Genomic DNA, 12,696 nt, shown 5'->3' with positions numbered 1-12,696 from the left:
TTGATTTTTATTGAGAATATCTGTATTATTAATTATTTCTATATTTAAAAAAAATATCATCTTTTATATCTGATAGTTAGTGTTATTAAATATAATAACAGATTTTATATTCAATAAAATCTGTACTTTCTTCTAATATTTACAAATCAATATATTCAGATTTTCTTCTGATATAGAGTTCAGAGAAGATAAAGATAAAGAAAAAAATAATAAAAAAGATGATAATATATATATTAATATTAATTATTCACAGAGTGTAATGAAATCTGCTGCTGCTATAATTATTATATTATTAAAATTCAGTATAGATATTAGTATAGAACTGAGTATATCATTTTCAGATTTCTTATATTCTAATATTTTATCAATATTTTATACTAAGTCAGAAATTGTTATATCTTTCTCTGTTATTGTATATTCAATTTGATTATTCTTTACTTCTAAGATAGATTCTTACTCAGTAACAGAGAAGAAGAATTGAAGAATTCTTGATTATAAATATAGTATCTTCTTATATTCTGATATAAAAGTTATAGATAATTAAGAATCATTTATAATCAATCTGATTTAGAAAGATTCTGAATGAAAATAAATAAATAAATTTTTGATTTCTTTAAAATAGTAATGAAATCTCTGCAGCAGTTTTGACAGTAATTCCATCAATTATATTACTTTTATAGATAAAGAGCTCTCTTTTCAGAGAAATAATGTCTAACTTATTCAATATAATATTGATTGCAGTGTATTCTAATCAAAACACATCATTTTTCTTAAAAAACTGCTATCTGGGCCATAACCTGTGGGATGGTTGATCTTGTTATTGTTGTGGTCGCTAGCTAACTATATAGGGGTAATCACGTGCGGTGGAGGGCCACCTGGGCAACTAGTGCCCAACAGGTTCAGCTTAGCTAAACCTGACGCAACACAAAGACTTCGGCACTTCCAATATCCAATATCCATCAGCTTTTGTATTTCCACTTGTCTCCCAGTTTTACAAACACTTGCACTACGACGATCCAATAATATCCACCTCCGAGTTGCGTGCTAAATCGTTCGTTTTTTCGTATTTCCACTTCTCCTCCGTGTTTCAGGATGTCCACCAACGAACATTTAGACGGATGTGGTTCCCCACTATGCTGCGGCTGGCGGTCGCAGTGTATAGGTGGTGGGTTGAGTGGCCACGCCCACGGGTATATATATCACTATGAGCGCAACCATTTAACAAATGGTTACGTTGGCTTTTTGCTATGGATAACCTCGTGGTCATAGTGCTATCTCATCACACGGGCCAGTTGAGGAACGAAAGCGCTTAGTCGATGAACTAGCTAAGGCGCTAAATAATGAGCCAAAAGCACTTGCTGAAGAACGCGACGGAGAAAGATGTGTGATTTTGAAAGGAGGCCCCTACCAAGTGGCACATATCTATCCCAACTGCCTTATCGAGTCTACAAATACACGTCGAATTCCCCACTTCTGGACGCAAGACAAGATCAACTCCTGGCGGTCGTTGATATTCCGTGATCCCGAAAACCCGCTGAAACCATTTGACGCCTGCTTTAACTTGATATGTATGAACAATAATATCCATTCTTTGTGGGGAGACGGCCTTATCGCGATTCGTCCGCTCAACTACAACAACGATAAAACCACGCTGGAGGCTGAGATCCATTGGCTGCCGAGATACAACCATGGACCTCTAGATGCCATTCGTCTTGATACTCCAACCCTGTCAAGCAGAGGTTTACAAAAAACTTCTTATAGGAGTGGCGTTTCGGCGGTCCCTATCCATATCGATGGCCAGCCCGTAACTTCGGGTCACAAAGTCGTCTTCGAAACCACTGATCCGAAGCGACTTCCGCTCCCTAGTCGAGAACTACTAGAAATGCAGTGGACATTGAACCGGGTGTTATCTATGTCGGCGGCTGCCGACTACCAAGGCTACGATGAAGACGACGACGATGACGACATGCCAGTTGGAGAGGCAGCTCGGAGTGTGGGGGATTGGCTTGGTTCCAACGACTTTCAGCAAGGACCCGCAGAGCCTGACTCTGAAAGCTCCTCAGATGAGCAAGAAAATACGTTTCTTACGTCCCCCGATCCCTCTCCCATCAAAACGACCACCGCGGTGGATACTCGTGAGCAGTCTAAGGTTGAAGCGGGTGGTGCTACGGCGGGACTTTAAATTGGGCATAGTGCGTAGGAGGCGTGGTATTTGTTCCCTCTTCTTTCCGTTTCTTCGCCGATGTGTCGCAGTCTACTGCTGTGTTGTGCTCTTTTATCCTTTTTATCTCTTTAAGTTGCTTTACTTGTTTTACTCCCCCTCTGTTTCGCTGCTTGCTCTAATAATCTGGCCATCGTCAATTTGTCGCCCATACATCTTCATTTTATCCAATGTGAGCATCAGTTTATACTTCTAGATTAGCCTTGCCTGACCTGGTACAGCTCCAATCACCTCTGTGACTCTTGCTCGCGTGAAGAAATGAAATCTTATACTGCTGGTTGTTATGGGTCTGATATTCTTCTGTTGCCCAGCAGTCTTTTGTCTCCTATAAGTTGAAAAAACCAACGCCATCTCTTCACCCCACCAGAATTACTCCATCCAGCCTCTAGAGCCGAGTGACCTGAACGCGTTGGCCTTTGGCTGAAAATGGATCCATCGGTCTCAAAGAGCCATCCCCCGTCAAGAGAGAGAGCCAGTCCCGCTTCAAGGTGAAACCCGGCACATGAAGACCAATGCCACGGTTTAGCAAGATAAGCCTGTGGACCCACACCGAGTAGAAGGTGCAGGTGGCTAATAGACGCCTTCTCCAGGGGAGACTTGTAGCAGTGTTGATCAACAGAATCTGGGAGCGAGGGCAAAAGCCCCAGGAAGCAATGGTGGTGATATTCAAGAAAACATGCAAGTTGAGCCATGCAATAGATAAAACAGGCGTAGAAAAAAGAATGGCGGGGTGATCCTGTATATGGGTGAGAGGAGAGGCAGCATGTCTACTAGAGACATCTGCATCATGATTGCAAAAGAATTCAATTAAGCATAGCAATATGAGAGGCAGCAAGCCTACCAGGGGCATTGCATGCATCATGATTGCAAAAACAACTTCAAAGGAGACAGCTGGGCCCTTGCCCTCTCCAAGGCACTTACTTACTTAATCTGCTCCAAAACCAACAATCACCACCTCCACCGTAGGGAAGACGGAATCAACCACTAGATTGAAGAAAAACTTTCAAGCATTTGACAGCGCTGAAGGACCAAAGGCCATAACCTGATGAAGGTGGAAGGCCAGTTCATTGTATCTTAGCGGTTAAATCGGTGTGGTCACGTGTCATTCTAGCCAACAAAGAGTGTGCAACCTGGCGTTGCTTGGCAGCGGTTATCTTGCATCAAAGATGTCGGAGGCAGGCAGATGGGAATATGCAGAGTGACACAAATTCTGGCACACCTAATTTTGTGGGATCAACGAGCCAACAATCGCAAACAGTGATGAATGGAACTGCTTCCTACGAGGAGGCCCTGTCGGAAACACAATTGAATAACCCACTTTTCTTTCTTTCTTTCCTTCTCTCCTTCTCTTCCACCCCGCGGGAGGCAATAGATGGTGCTCGAATCCCCAGGGAGGATATATCCAACGAGTGGTGAGTAAAAATCTGGGGAAAGAGGGAGCGTCGGGCCGAACGGCTCTACCGGTATGAGAGGTCCAGGGGCCCCGGGGCAGATTTCGTTCCAGGGCGAGCCCTATAAAACAGGTATGCATGCTTGCACTGAACTTGTTAGGAGGGGTTAGAGTCGGTGGTTGGGAGGAATAACTAACTCAAGCCGTGGAGCGCTGAACTTTCTAGATACTCAACCCTGTTCAAACCTAGTTGCTCTCTAACAAGTTCCTTGCTTGGGGGGGTTCTCAAGGAAAATAAATTGGAGAAAAAAGCAATCTATAGATGAACACAGTTTGTATCGGGGGAGGGCTATTGGAGGAAACTGTTTAGAGTTGCCACGACATTTTTTTTTATATTGACGACGCTGGTTCGGAAAATTATTTATTAGTAACTGGTTCAAGTGCTCTAAGAGTTCAGAGAAGGGAAAAAGTTGCCGGCCGAGGACCGATAGGAATAACGAAATGCGTAGTGGAGCAATTAATGCATAACTGGTTTAAATTTCATGAAGGATCTGATCCCTCAATGGAAGGAAATAAAAGATAAACAGCTGATTGCCAGCTTAAATCAAGGAAATACATTCCAATCCCTATGGTTGTATATGAGCGCTGCGGCACTTGACACTCGCACATTCACGAAAATTCACGGATCTGAAGATCTCTTGATGAGTTAGCTTTTTCGCCACTTTCCTGCCCTGGCGATCTGATGCCCTTGGGATACTACGAGTGGGAAGGAGAGGATGGGCTTGTCAGGGCCAATGGTTTTCCACATGGAGGAGAGAGAGATATGTATTTACTAGCTAAGGTATCAAAATGCGGCATTATTGCTCTATGGTTTAGAGAATTGATACGGATTGGTAGTGGTAGAAATGCCTATTAGTTTTAGTAGAGAACATGGTACACAGCCCCATGCGCCCTGGAAATTTATCTGGTCAACTATGATCCTCAAAGCTTGAGCTCTGTCTGGTATTGAGATTTTCTACCCACCATGTGATGGATAGAAAATTGGTTGGAACTGGAAACACTGCAACAATATTCATTATCCGTCTCCTTTTGCTTTTCCTTTCCACAACGTCCAACATCGGTGCTCGTTCCAAGGTTGTTGTTGTTGCTCACGTGGAACGTGGGGTTGGGAATGTGAAACCTAGCCTCTCAAGGGGGATATGCAAGGGGGGCGTGCTCCTGCAGGGGAGGTTGTTTGGGTTTTATGGATGAGCCAAACTCAATTGATTTCTGGTTCCAGAAAATGTCATCATGCAGGACCGGTCGACACCGGGTAGCTTACTATTTTGTTGGAGGGCCCCTTTACTCCTTCCTCCACAGAATGATGCTGGGATAAGTATCATCATGGAATGACGATCAGGATGACTGTCAGCAGAAGATCAGGACGCATCGCGGGATCCATAGGTAACATCGTATTCATCCGCATCACCGAAAGTCGATTTGAGACTTTTACAGTAAAAAGCCAAAAGGACTCCACGACAAAGGTAGAAAAGGCAGTCAAAAAAAGAGACCGCTGAAGAGCAAGTCGTATTGGCCACCTCGCGCACGCCTGCGTCCAAAAAGATTTGGTGATGGCTGGGTGGCAATATCGTCAGCGAAGACTCCCAGACCAGGGGCTAATGCAGGACGAACCAGGACGAACCAACCAAGCCACACACTCCCCCGTCCTGTCGTAGAAGTGGGCGATGAATTTCGCTCTTGTCTTTTGTGAGGAACTCGATTCCCCTGTCCATCCTGGGCAACGCAGTATACGGAGTACAGTTGAAGATCGAGATAAACCATTCCCATAGGGATCAACAGGGAGTCCGAAGCGTAAGAATTTAAAAAGAAATCGGCTCCCCTTGCCTTTTCGTCGTTTTAAATGACTACGGTACGCAGTAGCAAGAATGGACCTGTTTCCATGGGTGGAAAATAAGCGGAGTGGTGTTTTTGACTTGTCACTTGAGCACTGCCAAACGAAAAACACATCAACAGTGATGCAGAAGTCACGAGGGAATACAGTCTACATATTTATAAAAAAGAGATAAAGGAGACCATGTCCTGCTCGCAGAGCAGATAGAACATTGAAATAAGAAGACTTAAGGACGGTTTCTTGTTTGCTGCATCCACGACGGCTGTTTCAGGATTGCGAGCAAGAAATCCAGGATTTGCCCTTCCCGTTCCCTTACCCTGGGAGTCTCTCCAACACAGTCTGCAGGGAAAAAAAGCACCAGCATCGCCCAGCAATCAACCCCCGTTGTCATTTTCATCGAAGCAAGCAGACTTGGGGCCGGCGTTGGACCGGCGTGGGCTGGTTGTGTGCTGGCGGCGAGCTGGTTGGCTGGCGTGTGCTGGCGTGGGCTGGCGCTGGCACTCCGCGGCCATTAGTTAAGCGGAGCCAAGGCCCATCGAGTTGCTGTACCTTGGCTGGCTCGCGCCGATCGACTTGGCCTGCAGGAGGCGCTGGTGTCTTTCCTCCTTGTCCAGCCTCAACCTCAACTTCAACTCCATCCCCAATCCTCAACCTCCACAACTCTGCAACCTCTCCGGCTCTCCAGACTCGGTTGCCGCACACGGTGGATTCTTGTCTCTTATCTCTCATTCAGCTCCCTCCTCCTCCCTCCACCCTCCTCCTCCCCGCCTCTCTCACCCCCGCAGTCTTTCTCGGTTTTCCGGGCACCCCGTTGCACACGTCGTGGTCGACGATTCCCACGGCCGTTTGTTTATCGCTTTGCCTTTGCCCTTTGCTTTTATTTCAATCACTTTCTATTGCCCTCTTTTTTTTGTGTTTTGAGCAAACCTCAGTTTGTCTTTGTTTCGGTCGCTTCTCCCGGCTACAGCCCGCTCGAGTTCCATCGACGATGCTGTTCTGCCTTTAACGCCCACAGGTCCTTTCTGTCTGCTATCAATGCCGTTTCCCTCCTCAAGGCTGCTGCAGGAGGGCTAGATAAAGTTTACCACAGGGCTTTAGGCATCAACACGAGGAGGTTGGAAGATCAAGAAGTATGTGTGTTTTGCTTCCTTTTCTTCATTTCTCGCAAATGTCAGGAACTTGTTAGCAGGAACATTGAGCAAGATCTTGACCTTTTGGCATGTCCCTATTTCGTGGTCGTGAATTGGCACCTCAGCACTTGATACATCCATCCGTCAACATCGATTGTCTGGCTTGGCACGCTGTTTACTGCTACTGCTTACTGTTTACGAGGCCAGCAACATTGTCACCCCTTTCACATATTTCTTTTTGTTTTCCCTTTTTCTTTTCCATTTCCTATTTACCCCACATTCCACTACATAGTACTTCATCAGAGCTACTATGGTTCAGAAGCAGCTCTGGTCTTTGGAACCGTTTCGAGTTTCTTCCTTCGCCGCTAATTATTCGGCCACGACTCATGGACCATTCAACCCCACCTCCGTTTTATGCCGTCTGAAAAAAAGTGTTAAAACCTAAAGCTAACGTTCGTGTTGTGTTCTCTCGGATAGGAAACTTCCCAAAGGGACCGAGAAAGGATATTTTCCTTTCGGTGGTCCAGTTCAAGAGCCATGGCCCTGGGCTCAAATTTCGTCGCCATCTCCTATTTATTCGCCTTCCTCCATACGATAATTCCAACAATCGCTGTATCGTTAGACTACTGCTCATCTGTAAATACAGGATCTAACTTTGATTCCGGTATTGTGCTGCTTATTTCGCGGTTTCGCTATATCGATCTTGTGATAATGGAGGGCTTTTGTTGACTTAATTCAAATAGTTCTTAGTATTTATCAATCCACCGGAGCCTGCCGCATTACTTGTACCGATGATTATGCAGTTGCGATTCTACAAGGCAAATCATGCTGGTGTTCCAACAACGTGCCGGGTGGCACTATCCCCCAAAGTGCGTGCAACGAACCCTGTCCTGGGTACCCGTCAGACATGTGCGGCAACTCCCAAGAGGGTCTCTTCGGCTATCTACTGCTGAAGAAACCCTCTCAAACCATTGGTCAAGTAACTCAAACCCCCTTATCGGTGAGTACAAACGTTGGATTTTTTTTAGGTCCCAGTCCATTTTCCGCTACCCTTGCCTATAATTAATTTCCTTACCTCATCTATCACTTTTTCGAACTCAACATGGAATTATGAACGCATGGCCCCTAAAACCTTCGATGAAGCCGTATGTTATGTGCATCCATTTTGACATTTGATACCCAGGCCACATCTCAAGCTGCAATTACGGTGACCGTCACTAGTTCGCAGTCTGGAAAAATGGTCACTACATCTGTACGAAAACCTATGTTTTCCAATGATTGTTTCATTTTTATGGACTTTTGTGTTTGTCCAGTGATTTATGCCTCACTGATTTTAAAAGACTCATGATGCTTGTGCTAATCTTGCTCCAACGTTTCCTAAATATAGAGCTCAACGTCGACCTCAACAGCTACCGCAACTAGTGGCGTGTCGACCAGTTCTGGAGCAATCATTACTCAGACATTGCCTCCAGGAGCTGGCCAGACGGGCGGAACCACGTCTAGTTCATCGATAAGCGGCGGAGCAATAGCGGGTATTGTTATTGGGACCTTACTGGCCATTGGACTTATTATTTCCGTGATCTTATGGCTCTTCTGTGTCCGTCGACGTCGGGAAAATGACACGAAAATTGATGTGAACGGCTATGAGCCGCCGGCGCCGACCCCGAGCTTCCACAGCACCATCCAAAGTCCACCTATGACTTACCAAGGAGGCATGTCCATGAATGGGGGAGCAATGGGTACGAACGACCGATATCGATTGAACGTACCAGGCTTTACGGATAGTCGCATGAAAAAGGATGTCGTTATTTATCCAAATGGAGATCGGCAGAGCAATATTTCTCTACAGGACAATCAGGATTACTCGAGACCTGTATTGAGAGTATGTGCCTCTCACTCTCAACTATCCTCTCGGTGAAAAGCTTTGGGCATCACTGTTCTAACTAACCTTGACTTCTTCTCAGTTAACCAACCCGGACCCATAATACCCACGGCTCTTCAACAATCCCTTACTTTTTTCGCTCACAAGCAACAACATTGCATATATTTTCCACGTCCCATATGAAACGCGGGACCCCATGTTCGTGATACCCTTTTTCATCATTGATTGCATCTTGTCACTCCGGCATAAAACCACCATATTTTCACCCAGATGGCCCCACGCGCCTGCTCGACGTACCCATCGAAACCCCCTTCTCCGAAACCGAGACTGGGCTGTATTTGATCGTCCAACATAAAATCCACAGCGAGCAATCTCCATAGAACATATCATATCTTAGGTTAGTTGAAAAGATGAAACGAATTTCCTTCTCTTGAAACAAAGTCAAAGGAACAGATAATTAAAATTTGCCCTCCTTGCTTCTCCTGTCATTTTCCATCTCTTTGCTTCCTGTCTTTCTTTGTATCCTGGATATCTTTTAATTTATATCATTCCCAAACAAAAAGTGGGAGAGGCGTGCGTTTGTAACCGATCATTGCTCTTTATTTTACTTTCTGCTCTTTTGTCTTTCTCACCTTGTGGGAACCCTGTACCTAACTACAAAAAGGAGCATGTGATGGAATGGATGGATGGCTTTGTCTTTATATATCCAGCTCTTTTTTTCTCTGCTCTCTCGCCTTTTTTTACCGTCTACCTACCCTTACTACCTCAGCTTTTTAAACTTCGTCAGCACAAACCAAACCAACTCTCACACGCAGACACACACACACACACACACACACACACGCACACCCCTACATCCGCATGAAATTCATAAGGTACAAAGAGAGAAAAATATTTATATAATCTATATTATTGTAGTGTAGTAACCCTCTTTCCTTTCCTCTTAATAAAAGAAATTCTTCCAGCCCAGTTCAGAATCATCTTCATGCATATCTCGCATTTGGGTTTTGCTCTCAGGGAATTTTATTTTATTTTTATTTTTATTTTTATTTTTTCAATTTCCCACAATTCAAAACTGAGAACTCCCTTTCTATTCCGATATGATTCCTCGCCTTGCCTTCCTCTCCCCTACTTCTTATTTTGGGATTGAAGAGACCTGTATTAAAAAAAGGGCAATGACAATTGCTAGATTCAGATTCGCCGAAGCCATTTTTGATAAGTTAACGAGGTTGGCAGAATGCGGACTCCGTTTCTGGTTGAGCTTATGCCAAATAACTCATCATGTAGGAAGGCTAGGGTTGGCGGTGGTATCGTCTAATGTGCAACGATTTAGTTCGCTGTACGTATGTAGTATTCGTGCATATATTAGATTCTGATCCTGGTGATTGATCCTGTATCCATGCTGGATATGTTGTGAATGTATTGGCTTTGGGTCGTCTTTCCTTCCCCCCGGCAATCATCTCGTCCCCGTCCGCCCCTAACCCCTTTTCCTCTTTATGTTTTCCAGGGAGAAGCAAAATGTAAATGTGCCGCATATGTGGCCACTGTTAGAATACATTCCCACAGATGTTTGAGAGTAAAAATCTCTTTCATTTCTCGGGCTATCTTTCCCCCTGCGATTGATTTAGGGAGGTGTGCGTTTCGTGGGGTTGAGTAGTTAGGGGACACTCACACTTGTTTGTTACTGCTGATTAAATCAATGATGGATGCATATATAACTTTCCGCGGGCAAACAACAGATAAAATAATTAATCGAGTTGGAATAATACCCCGTTGGCAATAGTAAATATCACATCAATGTTTCTTCGAGTTCAGCAGATTATTACGTTTTGAATGCTGGGCTGGTTGGCATTTCCGACAAGGGGAGCGACAAGGGACAAAGGTGAGAAGAAGTTAACTATTCTATTCTCGAGGTATCTACCCCCTTTTTGTCTCCCTTTCCCCTTATTCCATGAAAAATAAGGCCACAAGAGCCGGATCGCTTATACACAGATAGTAGTAGATATTTTCCAAAACCCATAGTAACTCCCGGTGCTATGCAGCAAGCCCTTCGACTTAGCGCACACACATATATATCTACACATATATCCCCCCCTCCCAAAAAAATACATTAAATAATAAACAGCACATAAAAAAAAAACTTATATACCATAAGTAACTAAATCACGCGGGGCTCGTTGGCTCCCACGGCAGCAGAACCTTCTTATTCGCAGGAGGCCGGCGCGGCGTATTTCTCCCCAAGTTCTGCGAGTTAACCTGCACCTCCATCGTCTTCAGGATTCCCCTAGAGCTCTGGGTGCGCTCGTTACTACCCGCCCGGTCGCGTTGGCGGAAATCCACCACATCGGTCTCCGGCATGCCTTTAATAATAGCATCCTCGCTGCCTTCATCGCTCTTGCGTCCGTTAGGCGGTGACGTCCGCGTCCAGCCATCGTTCGTAGTTGTGGTCGTTGTAAATTCATCCATAGTGTATGTGAGCATGTCGCTTCCTGCGCGCTTCTTGTACCCAAATCCGCTTGCACCTGCAGAACTATGTCCCTGCTGGAAATAGCGTCGACTGTGGGAACCGCTCGGTTTGTAGCCCGGTGAGGAGCCGGCGCGTCTTCCGGAGGGCGTGCGGCCGGTGGTGGCGGTGAAGAGAGGGCCTAGGGTGGGGATGCAGGCAGCGATTATAATTAGGTATTGCTCCGTTGAGATCCAGGTTGTTAGGTTTATCGTTTCAAAGGTATAGTCGGAACGGGCGACGAGTTCAGCTAAAAATATTGTTTTGACAACCGCGGCAGCAGTGGCACTGATTATTTTCCCCCCGCGTTGTTCAATTAGCAGTAGGCTCTGATATGCAGAATCGAATGGACGTAGTCGATACGATAAGACGCAGTAAAGGGGGAAAAAAGAAAGAAAAAAAAGAACTCACACAACGCCGAGGGCCAGAACACACGTAAGGCCGATTTTTATGTTTCGGGCCATTTGGAGCTGCCATATAATGAAAACAGGGTAGAGAGCAAGAACTAAATCAGATGCGGCAGAAAAGGCTGTTTGCGCATGAAATCTGATATCAGTCTGATTGCCTTGTAGAAAGCGACTAAGGGAGCATGCCCGACATGGGGGAAAGTTATACATACAACCCTGGAAAAATGCATAATCCCGTTGGATATTTGGATGCCAACATGAGCCCTTCTTGCCGGGGCCTACGCCATTCCAGAGAGCAGTTGTCGGGGTACATTGACCATAAATAGTGTACACGCAGACGGAGTTGACAATGGTCAGTACAACCATACCAACAAAGAAGATATATCTCTGTCGTTTCGCTCTATCGACGATTCGAAGGAGGAAAAAAGCAATGGAGACCTTGCCCCAGTTCGTCGACATGACATGAAAGCCCTGGGAGATCCAATTGTACTTATTCGCTTGAACCTTTTGATAATCGTTTAAATAGTAGACATGGCGGCCGGTTCCGTAATGGATACAGATCGTTACACAAACGGTGTTCACAAGCGCGCATACCTGTAGGAAAACAATTAGATACCATAATAAATTGCACATCAAAGGAAAAGGCTTTAAAAAAAAGTCCGCACCATCGCCAGGCACATGAAAGCATCGTCCCATCCCCAACGTTGTATTAATCGGGTTCTTGTTATGATTCTTGCCAGGACCAGAGCGAGCGCAACACCGCATTCCGTCCACGTTATGGCATTGAGCATAGGACCTTTGTTAACGTCTCCATCTGGAGGTGGCCCCAGATCGTCCATGGTAGTATAGTCTGTTTCCACCACCAGTCTAGCTAAATACCAGCTCTGTGAAACGTCATTGACAAAAGTGTGGCAGAGAGGCAGCAGTGGAAGGGAAAAGGGTCTATAAAAGTGACCCGCAACAAACTATGAAAATGATCTCCAACGGGACGGCTTAAATTAGATGATCTGGCCACGACGGAACATGAAAAGAATAATATTTTCATTCATGCCAGGAAAATATATTGCGGCTTACCGCGGACCCAGCAAGCAAGGGAAATGAGACAATATCAACATCGAAGAACGCCGCTCAAATGTTCCTGTGTGTTCGATTCTCACCCCTCCTCATTTTCTCCGTGGGGCTTACTGCGTACATAGTACGCTGCGTACTTCGTAGGCAGGAAGTCCAAGTACCGAAAGGAAAGTAACATGGCTGAAAATCCTGGCAAGGTAA

At 45.2% G+C, this 12,696-nt stretch overlaps 3 protein-coding genes across 3 annotated transcripts; 2 read left to right on the top strand and 1 right to left on the bottom strand.

Moving 5' to 3' along the window:
- Window positions 1–1,092: 1,092 nt before the first annotated feature.
- On the top strand, window positions 1,093–2,182 carry HCBG_06646 (uncharacterized protein; the record flags this gene model as incomplete). Its single annotated transcript, XM_045433695.1, has 2 exons — window positions 1,093–1,190; window positions 1,270–2,182. 2 exons carry the CDS (start codon window positions 1,093–1,095, stop codon window positions 2,180–2,182), a joined length of 1,011 nt encoding a protein of 336 aa, XP_045286008.1.
- Window positions 2,183–5,011: 2,829 nt separating this feature from the next.
- Window positions 5,012–8,617, top strand: HCBG_06645 (uncharacterized protein; the record flags this gene model as incomplete). The annotated part of the gene is made up of 9 exons (XM_045433694.1): window positions 5,012–5,134; window positions 5,170–5,357; window positions 5,727–5,946; window positions 6,018–6,346; window positions 6,425–6,632; window positions 7,110–7,268; window positions 7,661–7,777; window positions 8,020–8,514; window positions 8,597–8,617. 9 exons carry the CDS (start codon window positions 5,012–5,014, stop codon window positions 8,615–8,617), a joined length of 1,860 nt encoding a protein of 619 aa, XP_045286007.1.
- A 2,060-nt stretch (window positions 8,618–10,677) lies between these two features.
- On the bottom strand, window positions 10,678–12,263 carry HCBG_06644 (uncharacterized protein; the record flags this gene model as incomplete). Its single annotated transcript, XM_045433693.1, has 4 exons — window positions 10,678–11,305; window positions 11,429–11,546; window positions 11,637–12,018; window positions 12,090–12,263. 4 exons carry the CDS (start codon window positions 12,261–12,263, stop codon window positions 10,678–10,680), a joined length of 1,302 nt encoding a protein of 433 aa, XP_045286006.1.
- Between the last annotated feature and the right edge of the window lie 433 nt (window positions 12,264–12,696).

Source organism: Histoplasma capsulatum (assembly GCF_000150115.1).
Source record: "Histoplasma capsulatum G186AR genomic scaffold supercont2.9, whole genome shotgun sequence".
NCBI lineage: Eukaryota > Fungi > Ascomycota > Eurotiomycetes > Onygenales > Ajellomycetaceae > Histoplasma > Histoplasma capsulatum.
Note: the sequence above shows the minus strand (reverse complement) of the source record. Positions and strands in the feature narration are given on the sequence as shown.